This window comes from Diaphorina citri, unplaced genomic scaffold, assembly GCF_000475195.1.
Source record: "Diaphorina citri unplaced genomic scaffold, Diaci psyllid genome assembly version 1.1 scaffold2355, whole genome shotgun sequence".
Classification (NCBI taxonomy): Eukaryota; Metazoa; Arthropoda; class Insecta; order Hemiptera; family Psyllidae; genus Diaphorina; species Diaphorina citri.
The window spans coordinates 18311-32487 of record NW_007379779.1 but is presented as its reverse complement, the minus strand read 5'-3'; the positions used below and the strand labels follow the sequence as shown (position 1 = coordinate 32487).

The following is a 14177-nucleotide window of genomic DNA, read 5'->3' as shown; positions in this document are numbered from 1 at the left end:
AAAATTCAGATGTATTTTAGTCTGGAATGAATTACGAGTCCAAATAGGGTAGCTTGCTTCAAAAGCAACTTTATAAGAGCAATTTTGCCCCTAATAAATGATACTTTTAATTACGGAACGGGTAGTTATATAACAGTTATTCCAGATTAAAATTCAGACGTATTTTAGTCTGGAATGAATTACAGAGTCCAAATAGGTGGAAACTCTACTTTAGACTCGGAAACGAATACATAAAATCGAAAAGAATTCTTCAAAATTTATTTTCAACAATTAACAGTCAAAGAAGGTTAGGCAAATATATCTACAATATCAACTACATAATAATATAAAATTCACACTCTTTGTTTCTTACACACTGAACTGTCTTTTAAAGCAAAATGAAAATTTTAGTCCAATACTCTCTCGGTTGCATTTCCTCGAAGACAAACAGCATAGTGAAGTCATTTATTGTTTGCTACCTAGTAAATGAGTCATAAAATTACTTCCAATAAATGTACCTACAAACAATGAAAATCATAGGAACAAATTACTTGTGACACATGATATTTCTTGGTCGCCAGGGACTTTGTTACAAAGCATTACACTTTCTACGCACAGAACATATTGACAAACGGGAATTTTCCTTTTTTTTTGGGCGGGCGTGGACTGCGGAGTTATCGAAATCTTTATTCACAATATTCGATTCGTAGGTACTTGGATAAGTACTTCGACCTAAGAAACCACTCGTGTGGTAAGCTTCTTCATAGGTAAAAAATATAAAACCACGATAACGGTCAATCCGATTCGTCGGGACATTTAAATCCAGGAGTAGGTTTACTATTATTCTAGTTGGTGTCAAATTTCTAGGTAATAAAATACCGAGCATAAAATACCATACTTTTTTGAGATTTGAACCCGCGACGCCGTGATTACTAGCCATGCGCAGTGTAGCGTAGTTTAAACTCGGAAATTTGCGGCGTGTTGAACATTTTAAGGAGAAGAAAAAGTGGAAATTTGTAAGTATGGAATGACTAGAAATTTCTTGATTAGCGCCAAAAGGTAAACATTACAACATGGAACTGTACCTATACCCCAATCTTAGTCGACTCAGAAGTACAATCAGTAATGATGACTCTTCATTACTCAAGTGAGGCCCGTTTTTAAATATTCATAGAGGTGCGTCTTGATAGTGGCGGCTGTCACTATTGGCGTAAATATACGAGAATAGTGACAGAAGCAGCTAGCAAAACATACCTTGACCAATCACCACATGAACGGGGCTCGTTCTCTGAGAATAGTAACGCTGTATTTCTTCCACTCTTCCGCTGTTATCCACAGTTCTTGGGCCGTTTCAAGAGACGACAAAATGGCCGCTCCTCTCCAGGTTGTAATTTGAGGATCGCTTTCCTTAGGATTGGTTATGATATCGATTTGATCTGAAATTAAATAAAAAAATCGTATAAGTAATTAATAAATGGTGCACATTAGCCAAAGTAGATTTTCACAACCTATTGAAAGGATTTATGTACATATGTATCAATCAATCAAAAACGAAAAATTAACGTAAATTCATATCGCAAAAAGAGAAGATTCCTACCCAACAATTTTCCTATGCAAGTCCAGTATGTATATGAGGGTAAAACATTTAAAGTCATAGAAAGAAAAAAGCCTCACCTGGTTTGTTATTGTAAGATATATGCAGTGCCAGTTTGGATTGCAGCCAATGACTAATGCCATCGAACTTGAGTCCTCCTCCGACTATTAATATTGTACTATACATTTTCCTCTTTTGTTCATCTCCACCTAGAAATTCAATTGAGAATAACATCCGTGGAACATACTAGGAATACATACATCTCATCGCTCTACACAACCACACAGACCATTTGTTAAAAACTAAAACCCAACTTCCAGGGCTCAGAGGTTCTTGTTCAGGACTGCATGGCCAGACACCTAAGACTAGAAAACAATAGAAAATACCTTGTTTATCCTGCCCAAATAGGAATGAAAATTCCCTTGACCACAGCAGTTTAAACAAGGTCTCGTATATCTGATGGGACAGTAATACGTACATGTATGAGAGTAGAATTAGAAATTAAAAAAAAGTACGTGATTATAAACGCTATAAACCATAATCCAAAATAGGTTTTCCAATATAGGAAAGAGAAAGAGAAAAAGCAATTATGACAAAAATGCACTTACTACATCTCTCAACACTCTGCAAAACAGCCAGGTCTAGACCCAGAGGCTGTCCGGACTCAAGTACAAAGTCTGCACTACTGCACACTTCTACCAGACTGTCCACTACAATGTCTTCTTCAGCTCCTGATACTCCAGGGCCTCCCAAGCTGAGTGACACTCCTCCCTCTCCCACTATACCCTCCCCCTGATCTCCAGCTTCCTTAGTACCACGTCTCTGAGGAGAGACAGACAGATTAGTTGATAATACAAGGCAAGACCCTCATCACATTGAACGATGCCCTGGCCTTACCATGTCGAACTAGCATAGGATTGAAAATAATACTGCAATCTAGGTCGGTATGATTTAGTTCGATCCCGGATTTATCTTGATATCCAATCTCGTGTTACCTCAAATCAGTGAGCCCTAACCTATGGAAATTGTGTATAATATCTAATCCTTAATAAACTATACAGTTTCAGGTTCAGTCTTTCAGTAGTACAGTTGCTAAGGGAACGGATTGCGGCTGGGGTTCGAATTCCAACAGCAGAAAGAAAAAAAAATGACATACGGTACTTAACATAAAAAAATTAAAAAACCCCTTTTCATTGTTTGATTGATTTTATGATGTGTCGTTTCGTTTCGCAACTCTATGTCAGAGCAGTTCGCTAAAAAAATTGACATACGGTACTTAACATAAAAAAATTAAAAAACCCCTTTTCATTGTTTGATTGATTTTATGATGTGTCGTTTCGTTTTGCAACTCTATGTCAGAGCAGTTCGCTAAATAATCTAAATAAACATAAAGTTATTCCACAGAACGGGAAATCTAACTTACACTAGTTTCACGTAGGTAATCTCCATCATGAGGATCTTCAGGGTCACTCACAGCTCTGCTCTGGGTGACTACTATTTTGGTTCCGGTCAGACCCAAAAGTTCGGGATGAAATATACCTAGTGGTGCTATGAGACACTCATCTGCCACCTGAAAAAAGAAGTCGAACACTCGAACTAGAAAAAGACCTAGAAGTAGGCAAAGTTCAAAATGGAGGAGTGATGAACAACAAACTCAAACAACATGTACATGACAATGGAAACAACAATAATATGGAGACAGATTTTTCAAAAGGCCAGATACCAACAACACTGGGCTTGGTTTACAAGCTACAAGTAAATTAATTGAAACACTTTTACTACCCTTATGGGACAAATCTGGTTATGTAATGTACAACCATTCTTGTCCGGAATAAAGCCCTGGAGGATTGAGGGATATATTAATATGTACAAGTACATGATCATAGGTAAATAAACGACTACCTACTTGGATAACAAAACTTGTGACTGGTTTCTTCGGCTGTCGGACAGCGAATGACTTTTCAAAACATCCGCACACATCCAGATTCACATGACAGAAGTCGTGTTTCAATTTCTGTAAGAGAATGGCATCTAAGGTGGACAGATTTGGGTCACACTTGTAAGGAAAGGCGCACTTGTGTAAGAGCCAATGATAGGCTTGTGTGATGTCACCCCCACCGTAACCTGAAAGGCGTAAAAATGATGAACCTTCTAAGGTCGAGTTTTACCAAAGTGGATTGTCTCAGGGACCAAGTTTCATTTGAGGTTGACCTGGAACTTAAATATAGGGAAATCCTCGTTACATCTCAATCCCGAGCTGGTAAACCCCAACATAAAAATATTTCGTAGACCTACTACTGTTAAAATGCATTTCCTTGATAAACGAACCAACAATGCACAAATTCAAAAATACAACTGTTAGCATTTTGTTCTTTTATTAACATGATTGATAGGATAAATAATATTTAATAATATACTAATAAATAATAAATTAGTTAAACTAGGTACCTAATAGAAAAAGACGTTAAATATTAATAAACACCATCTTTTCTTCTCAGGGAGCAAAGAAAGTGCCGAATCCAAGGGTGTCATACCAAACTCATTTGACCAAATATTCAGCCACATAGCCCGCACAGAAAACAAACAATATTTGATACGTGCTTCGTACCTGGAAATCTATCAGGAGGAAATCCGAGATTTACTTGACAAAGACCAATCAAAAAGATACGAACTTCGAGAGAATCCAGACTCAGGGGTGTATGTAAAGAATTTACAGTCCTATATCTGTAAGAATGTGAAAGAGATTGAGCAGGTTATGCAAAATGGGAACTTCAATAGAACGATCGGTGCCACCAATATGAACGAACATAGTTCGAGATCACACGCCATATTCATCATCACCATCGAAATGAGCGACGTTAGAGAAGACAGTTCAATGTCACAAGTAAGTATATATTATGAAAAGATATAGGTCCATTTTATACTAGCCCATTGCAAGGTGTTCTGCTACAGAGAAAACAATATTTTCGGTAATCGAACCCGGTACCCTGGAGTGTAGTTTCGTGGCTTGGGTCTAAGACATTTAAATCTTGTATGTTTCAGGTGCGTGTAGGAAAATTGAACTTGGTAGATCTGGCAGGAAGTGAGCGACAATCCAAAACAGGCGCCACTGGCAAACGATTGAAAGAAGCGAGTAAAATCAACTTGTCTTTATCTGCCTTAGGAAACGTTATATCTGCGCTGGTGGATGGAAAAAACATTCACGTTCCTTATAGAGATTCTAAATTGACTAGGTTACTACAAGATTCATTAGGAGGCAACTCAAAAACCCTCATGATCGCAAATATAGGACCCGCAAGTTACAACTATGAGGAAAGTTTGACAACATTACGGTATGCAAACCGTGCTAAAAATATTAAAAATCAACCGCGAGTCAATGAAGATCCTAAAGAAGCTTTACTACGTGAATACCAAGAAGAAATTCAAAGGTTAAAGAATTTGCTAAATCAAAGAACAGTGCAGCCATCTTCAAAACTCAATGACGAAAATCAAACTCGGGAAGAATATTTGAATGAAGAAGAAGATAAATTAAATAACAAAAGAAAACGTATAATGAATGAAAATCACTTGAGTGACGCTGAGAAGCAGAAACTATTACAAGAAGTAGAAAGCAAACAAAAAGCTATTGAGGCTGAAAAGAAATACACGGAGGAATTAGCTAAAAGAATAAATTCCATGGAGAGTAAACTACTCCAGGGAGGTAAGTAACGCGTACAAGGAGTCTAGATATTAATTTTATTTCCGAAAACTTTTGATAATCTGATGCATAAGTACCTATCCACTTCAATTTTGAAAGTATTAAGTACTGTATATTTTTCACAAATTGAAAACAAAGATCATTTCAAATTGACACATAAAAAGGCAAATAAGGTCTCATTCTGATCCTTGAATAAAGCGCAAGTTTTTCTGAAAGATGGAGACCTGTGCTCCAAAATTTCTTCGAACAAAAACCGCGTGTTTCGTAGCGTAAAAATCGGACATAACAAGGTAAATCTTTTTCGAGCTTGAAGCGTAGACCTATCTTCGTGTTATCTTAACCGAAAAACTTTGAAACTTTATTAAAGGCGCGGAGCTTCGAAATCTTGACGTTAGCGCGCCCCTCGGCAAGCTTGATTTTCTTCTAAGGAAGAGCGTCTACCAATTTAGATTCATCAAATTGAAAGACTTTTCCCTTTTTCCTGAAAGGAGGACTTTTGTTAGGAAGAATTAAAGAACCGTAGACCTATCTTCGTGTTATCTTAACCGAAAAACTTTGAAACTTTATTAAAGGCGCGGAGCTTCGAAATCTTGACGTTAGCGCGCCTCTCGGCAATCTTGATTTTCTTCTAAGGAAGAGCGTCTACCAATTTAGATTCATCAAATTGAAAGACTTTTCCCTTTTTCCTGAAAGAAGGACTTTTGTTAGGAAGAATTAAAGAACAGAGTTAAACAAAAGTTCAAACTTACCTAAGCGAACTCGAGTGTTTGATAGAGAGACGCCATCTTCTACACAGCTTACAGAGGTTTTCGTGTGTCCCACATCTATTACACACGCATATCCTAAGCCTGCGCCAAATGTTGCAGCTACATGGTCCTGTCCAAATAAGTTAGGTACACTAGAATGAGATTTACCCCATAGAACATCCGATTATCTATGGATTAATCTTGAATTCATCTTCCATCGACCGTAGTATTTACTCGTAGGTACAGCTTGTTCCTCGATTAACCTCAATCCCAAAATAATTCGGATTGGTAAACCGCAATTTTGAAGCCTTTTTGGACAGTTGAAAATTTTTCTATTTAATAAATACAAAAATGAATATTTGTTTGTGTGTGTGTGTGTGTTTGTTCGAACTTTATGCCTGGCCAAACCGCTCATCCGATTGCTATGAAACTTTGTCAACTTATTGCTTGCACTCCCGTGAAGGTTATAGGCTATTTTCCGGTTCGTTTTTGTTAAAGACCACTAAATGGATGAGTGACATAAACGGCCATGCCTTAAGGAATTCCGCTAGTCTAATATATAAAAATGAATATTTGTTTGTTTGTGTGTTCGTTCGAACTTTATGCCTGACCAAACCGCTCATCCGATTGCTATGAAACTCTGTGAACTTATTGCGCTTGCACTCCCGTGAAAGGTTATAGGCTATTTTCCGGTTCGTTTTTGTTAAGCTATGCCGAGCAAGACCACTAAATGGATGAGTGACATGAACGGCCATGCCTTAAGGATTTCGGCTAGTAAGTAATAAAAATCTCCGATTGTCATTTATAAAACCCCGCATTATGGTAGTTACTAGTTACCAATTAACAAAAAGACTCCTTTAAAATTACCTGTATAAGAAAACACGCGTTGAAGCCCATCCGGTTCAGCAAGAGATACATGTACTCCTTTAGGTAAAGACGATTGTAGATATCGGGGATCACGAGCACAGCTTTGTATTTCTAGAAAAGAGAGAAAATTAGCTAAATTTATTATAAACAAACAAGCGAAACAATTTATTGTTAAATTTCAATAATTGTCTGTGGGCTCTCTTGAAAAATCGGATGATATAGCAATAAATTTCTCCAGCTGACATCAATAGGTATACTGACCAAGCTACAAAAAATAAAGCATCGCAAAAAGTATAAAGAAGCACGAATGTGTTAACGCGTAAGCATCGACTGTGTAAACGGGTCTGGCTTTATCGCGCGTGACAAGAATAAGCGAGCGAAATTTTGAAATTACGAGGTTTATTGATTTTTTACTTTTCTCCCCTCTGGCACAGTAAAAAGTTGTCTTGTGAATTTTTCAAAAGTAGTTGGAAGTTTACACTTAAAAATGTTATTTGTTCTTTGGGAAAACTAGATTTCTTTTTGTTAATTTATTTTTTAATTTACTCTAGTCAATTCAGTAAGTATATTTTAAGTAACTTTAATTGCTAATTAAGGGGGAAATAATCTACTAAGGTAGATGCCTACCTCACAGTTAAATTTAGCTACATGGGTAGGTACATTATGAGTCATTCAGCAGACAGTACCTAATGTAGCATTCCATAGGCATTTCAAAACTTTATATTCAACTCTCTACTCAGCTCCAATGGAATACTATCTATTGCCCAAGTATTATTTTGACTAATTAGCTACCTGCCTATATGTAATATTCTATGCCTACTTTACATGAAACTATGGTTGCTATGGTTTATTATGATGGGTATTTATCATGCACAAGAACATTATTGTGTACCTAGATAGACTGTACACTGTACTGCACAGTGTTTGTTTGACATTAGTACAAAAATTAGAAAGCCAAAGTGTACATTAGTGTACAAGTACCTATAATAATTGTCAGTAAAATAGTTTACATGTAGGTACAATGGTACATAGTGATAAATGAAGCTTTTTTTTTCAATTTTATTAGTGTGAATCAACAAAAAATTTTTTTTTTTTTTTTTTTTTACTTCAATAAGTATGTAAAGATACCTATCAACACAAAGTTGGAAGATTTCTCCCTACGCACTATCAAGTTTATTGTATCAGTTAAACTGAAAGGAAAAACTCAAGAACTGAACAGTCCGCCAGATGGACTGTCATTTTTTAAAAAAATCCTCATACACACAGTTGATTTTATCGTTTCAGTCTGACAGACAGTTTTTCCTCACGGATAAAATGTTTAGTGTGTCCCAGCTTTATATCAATCTTTATGTATACCAGGGTTTTAGGTACCTACTTCAAAATGTTCATAGTATACAAATGGAAATGTACTTACTTGCAGAGTTGCTCGTATCCTATGAGGTAGTTCTCCAAATCCACATCTTCATTTTCAATCAGGGCTTTCTTGAAATGTTCAAACAAAATAGTATAATTAAATTTATCATCACTGGATGAGCTCTCTACATGTTTACTCATCTCTGTGTCAGACATCGTGTAACGAATGAACAATGTTGAAGAATCACAAACACTTGCACTCAAAATAATCAGCTGACTTGACAACAATGCCAAGGTGCACCACAACAAAACACCAGAACTCAATCTGGAGTCTTTCCGCATCGGGTGCTACAATAAGAAATGAGATCTCGTGAAAAAACGATTATTATTCATAAAAAGGGACACAATAGTTTTCTTTTCATGGAATATTCTTAGGTCCTGAATAGCGCAAGCGCTAACGAAGGATACGTAGAGGGTGGGAAGATAATACGAAGTCGTTTTACGAACGCCAAGAATTTTACTTTCGTACTCGTATTGATACTCACAATATAAAACAGGTGAAAACTATGGTTAAAACCTACATCTATGGTTAAAAGGGTATATGATAACGATGATTTTTATTTTCAATGGGATGCTGTTGACCACAGCAGTTTAAACAAGGTCTCGTATATCTGATGGGACAGTAATACGTACATGTATGAGAGTAGAATTAGAAATTAAAAAAAGTACGTGATTATAAACGCTATAAACCATAATCCAAAATAGGTTTTCCAATATAGGAAAGAGAAAGAGAAAAAGCAATGAATTTTCCTAACTTCGGCTTCGTTTCCGGGAAATGTCCAAAAAACAACCTTTTCAAAAAATGTAGACCTTGTGTCAGTTTTTAGATCATAACTTTTTCATTTTAATCGATAAACTATTTTTGTTAAAACCACGAGCCAGAGCACAAAATTTTGATCCGAATAGACCTGATCTCCGATTTCCAAAGTTCAGGTTTGATGTGTTTTTTCAAGCTCGAAAAAGATTTACCTTGTTATGTCCGATTTTTACGTTACGAAACACACGGTTTTTGTCCGAAGAAATTTTTGAAAGAGTTTGTTGAAGGGGCTGTAACTATGTCGTTAGTAAGCGAGTTCCAATTGTCACTTACACGGTTACTGAAGAAAGATTTCCTGATTTCTTTTTCAGCTCTTTGTTCAAGAAGTAAATGAAGACTAAAGAAAATGACGAGAATTTCTAATATACTCGTATATCTAAAGTCCTAAACTGTTCTTTGTTTTATGTAAGATTCGTAGATTCGTATAAGCTTAACCCATCCTTTAGGGCTGTTTGCCCCTACACCTAAGCCTCGGAGTGGGCTTTTTGTGTTTGGAGTTAAGCTGCTATCCCCGGGCCTTGATGGAACCTCGAAGCACCCTCACTGGTATATTTCAACCTCCTCAGTTTCTCTAAAATTCACCTGCAGCAGCTCTAGAAAGTCCGCACAATCAGGTTTATTCCAGAGAAAAGCTGTGAGTCCATATATCATTCCTTAAGAGGATACCAAGAAGTGCCATCCAGGCCAGAGGGCTTGGCTCAGGACCTCTGAATCGAAGGGGTCTTGAGGGATTTAGAGTCTGCTCTCGGGGGGCCTTGATGGAACCTAGAAGCACCCTCACTGGTATATTTCAACCTCTTCAGTTTCTCTAAAATTCACCTGCAGCAGCTCTATAAAGTCCGCACAGTCAGGTTTATTCCAGAGAAAGCTGTGAGTCCATATATTATTCCATTGAGAGGAAACCAAGAGGTGCCATCTAGGCCAGAGAGCTCGCTCTAGCTAGGGTCTAATGAGGGATATTCAGGTACATAATTATGACGTTGTACCCTACTTCCTGAGACGGACTTGACCATAGTCCCATCCAGGTACCCTCAAAAGAGCCAGTGTTATTGTCTGTGGCTTGACAGGGCTGGTTTTGTCTCAGTTTTACGTCCTCCAGCGAGACAGATGTCTATAACTAATTATGTACAGAAAAGAGGGAAGCATAAAAATCAAGACAGGAAAATTATTGTTGTTTTAATAAAATTTTCCTTTTTTTTATTTAAAAAAATCCCGACCCTTCTCATTCGGAAGCTGGTATTATACTAATCAAAAACACGAAATGTCATAACGTTTTATACTTCCCCCACCCTCGCGCTAAGAATAATAGTTGCCCCCTCCTATTAAGAATATTAGGTACTTACCTCTCCCATATCTTTGTTTCCCCTCTTCTCTCCTAATTTGTCAACGCGCTTTTCACTCCCGAGTCGGGGGAAAATAATTTCTAATTTTTTAATCGTACTTTAACTGCATACTTTTTCGCTCGAGAGTTTATGAGGGCATTTCGTTGTTTTAATTTTTTGTTTCGCTTTAATTTTAATTTAATAAATTTTGAGTGTGCACACAGATGGAGGTGCTTGTATTGTTAAATAAGATGAGATGAGAGGAGCGGAGCGGGTAGCTTCCTTCGGAATAGAACAGGTTGCGCTTACTTGGGTGATGTTTCAAAGTCATAGAGCAGGAAAAATGAGGACCAGCCGGAATTTTTCTTTTTCTCCTACGACTTCTAGATATCGAGATAAATCGATTTAAAAAATACCGGTAAATCGTGAACTTTGACGTCACGGCATACACTCCCGTAAGCGATGACGTCACATCAAATGTCTCGAGCAAAGCTTCCTCACAGGCAACACATTACTGAACTTGTGCGCATACCTTTCTGCGCAATTCTTCCAGCGTGCTTGAATACTGGCGCTACCTAGCAAGGCAACTGCCTGAAGTTTGACGTCACAAATCTTTGAACTCTTTCATTAGAAAGGAAAATGAAAATTGAATTTTCGACCTTTTACAGTTATTTTTTCGGAGTTTTGACCTTAGATTTGGATTTTGCACTACTTTACTTTTTACGTAGTAATCAACCATTTATGAATAATTTTTACCCATTTGCAACTGCTCCATTATTCTATGAGGAAACAGTATAAAATAAATAACATTATAGGAAAGCACAATACGTTAGAAGTTGAATTCGATTATTGATGTTAAGTATATAATTACTATCAATCTCTTACCTCGAAGTACATAAAATATAAACACAAGAAGATTTGAAAGAGAAAACTTGGATTGCAGCCTCGCCCAAAATCGAGCAGCTTGGAAAACACAAACACGAAATGTCGACCCCACTTGAGTGGGAAAAGACTAAGTAAAAAAGAAGAAGAAGAAGAAGAAGAAGAAGAAGAAGAAGAAGAAGAAGAAGAAGAAGAAGACAATAAAATGGAAAACTCTGCCAGTTCTGAGCCCATTTATGTTTCAGCCTTACCCTCTGTATTGTGCTTGGTAGGAGAGTGTCCTTGTGTACAGCACCTCCTGGAAGTCTCCTCCTTGCTACAGCATGAAGTTCAGTGTGAGGATTCACATCAGAAGCTCTGCTGATCCTTACATACAATGATCCTGGATGAATGACAATAATATGCTGATTCTGAGAGGATAACTCCTGCAAGGAATAAAATTTCTTCAACCCAATGTTTTAAATAACCCTGCAATTTTTACTTTATGTAAAATCTTGAACCATAACTCATAACTACACTTCAGATTATATGCATGCATGTGCATTTGCATGTTTTGGTACTTTTTGATGATTATGCATAGGGTTGGATGGGGTAATTTATTATGATCTATCCAAATTATGGTGTATGTAATTATAATCTACCCAAGTTCAGCCAACTTAGACCAGTGTCCACAAAGTGATTTTGAACTTGGTCTAAGTTCAACTCTTGGACTAAGCAATCTGATTGGTTGATTTTTTTAAAAAAAAAAATCAAAAAACTTTAGCCAATCAGATTCTTTAAACCAAATAGATTGTAAACTCCCTTTGTGGTCCAGGGGTTAGACAATTCTTAGAGAACTCTTTATTTGAATTACTTGAAGATTCCACAGCTTTTGAACAATTTTTTCACATATTTTTCAATCAAGTTCTAAAACTCTTCAAAAAAAAAAAAATATATAAAACTTTGTATCAAGATTTCTCCTGGGGTAATTATGATCCACCCCTATCTCTATGGGTTTAAAACATAGCAAGAGCTTCTATTTTTTTCTTTTTTGTTAAAAAGATGAGTGTTCCACTGCCGTTTTTATTTTGTAGCAATGAAACAACTGCTACATTAGACGCATGTGGCCTGTGTCATAGCATGCCCATCCCGTAGTATGCCCTTCATCAGATGGGCAAGAAGAAACAAGGGAAATGTAAGCCACAATATAATATGTTGGAAGCTTAAAATCTATCCTTTAGAATATATGGGTGCATTGCATCATAATCATAATTACCCAAATCATGGGGCAATTATGATCCACAAAGTTTTGCTTCAACTTTTGAAGTTATGTCAATGGAAAATCACTACAAAAAGGAGCTGTCACAAATAAGCAGTGACCTGTGTTATTAGAGGGTTAGGTTTTAAATAGTTTGTACCCCAAGCCTTTTGCTATATACTTAAAATATCTTACTTCAGTGATGGAATCATTTAAAACCATTTTTACTGGAATTTTAAATGGCTCATTAATTTCACTGCATCAAAATCAGAAACAACCTGAAAAAGAAATGAAATGATTTAGTTATTTTCTCTTTTTAGCTAGGCATGTTACAGTGTATTCTCTTTTTAGCTAGGTATGTTACAGTGTATTAATTTTATTATGTTATTTTCTCTTTTTAGCTAGGCATGTTACAGTGTATTCTCTTTTTAGCTAGGTATGTTACAGTGTATTAATTTTATTATAAAAAAAATTGATACTGGTGATAAATATTGCACATTTTAGCTTGCAAAAGAGAATTTCTTTGCCAGCCTAGTTAGCTTTGAGGGTGGCACATCTGCATTGTAAGTACTAGGTTGTGGGTATGATGCCCACAACCTAGAATAGAAAATTAAAAAAAAAAAACTCCAATTTTTGCCAGAAACAAGTTCAATTTGCACCCGGGCAGATTTTATCCTGAATGGATAAGATTTGTTCTCAGAGCAACTGGCTTTCTCCCATCCTGTTTTTACTCACTCTCTCTCTCTCTCTTCACTTTCAGCAGCACAATCAATTTGCACCCGGGCAGATTTTATCCTGAATGGATAAGATTTGTTCTCAGAGCAACTGGCTTTCTCCCATCCTGTTTTTACTCACTCACTCACTCTCACTCTCTCTCTCTCTCTCTCTCTCTCTCTCTCTTCACTTTCAGCAGCACAAAGACCTTACCAGTCACAGTTCCCTCTATGAAACCTCTTTACCAAAAATTGGAAATATATTAACAATGAAAAAGTATTACCACCAATCCACAAAATAGCAATATTTTCACAGTATTGATAGTGCATGCAGTATTTCATGAGATTATAGACCCATGAGTGAGTAAAATTACTCTGACCCCCGTATGTATGAAATCTAAAGTTAAACTTAAGTTTAACTTGAAATGAAAATCTTGCCAAATTTCATGAAATCTAGCCAGTTATCTCAAGAAATGACATGAAATTGGCAACATTGTTTGTTGTTTGTCTTAAGTTAAACTTAAGTTTATCTTTAGATTTCATACATACGACGGTGAGCCTCCTATGGGACTGATACCTGGAAGCTGGAAGGTACAACCTCTAGTACAAAAGGCATGTCAGACCCATGGACTCTGATGGTCCAGAGAGCAACTTTAGAAATCTGTGATTGGAACTTTTACTTACGTAGGTACGTACCTCAATGTTTCCTTTTTCCTTCTTCGCACTTATTGTTACAAAGGTTTTCCCGAGTTTTCATACAGTTCTTTCACATTTCCAATCCAACTAAATTTTTGATTTTTGATAATCAAAAATCCTAAAAAAAAATTAAAAAAATTAAAATCCGTAATAAACAAATTAAAAATCCTGAAAACAAACGGACAAACCGCAAAGTCCGCACTCCACTCCGCAA

The 14177-nt window shown here is 36.5% G+C and overlaps 1 protein-coding gene across 1 annotated transcript; it reads right to left on the bottom strand.

Annotated features, from left to right (window-relative positions):
- Positions 1 to 231: 231 nt before the first annotated feature.
- On the bottom strand, positions 232 to 14117 carry LOC103518782 (actin-related protein 8). Its single transcript, XM_008483868.3, has 12 exons — positions 13964 to 14117; positions 12750 to 12832; positions 11532 to 11742; positions 8298 to 8439; positions 7298 to 7328; positions 6884 to 6994; positions 6020 to 6146; positions 3480 to 3697; positions 2997 to 3143; positions 2182 to 2395; positions 1654 to 1782; positions 232 to 1415 (listed from the first exon to the last, which is right to left on the bottom strand). Exons 2-12 carry the CDS (start codon positions 12774 to 12776, stop codon positions 1243 to 1245), a joined length of 1530 nt encoding a protein of 509 aa, XP_008482090.1. The 5' UTR covers positions 12777 to 12832; positions 13964 to 14117; the 3' UTR covers positions 232 to 1242.
- Positions 14118 to 14177: the final 60 nt, after the last annotated feature.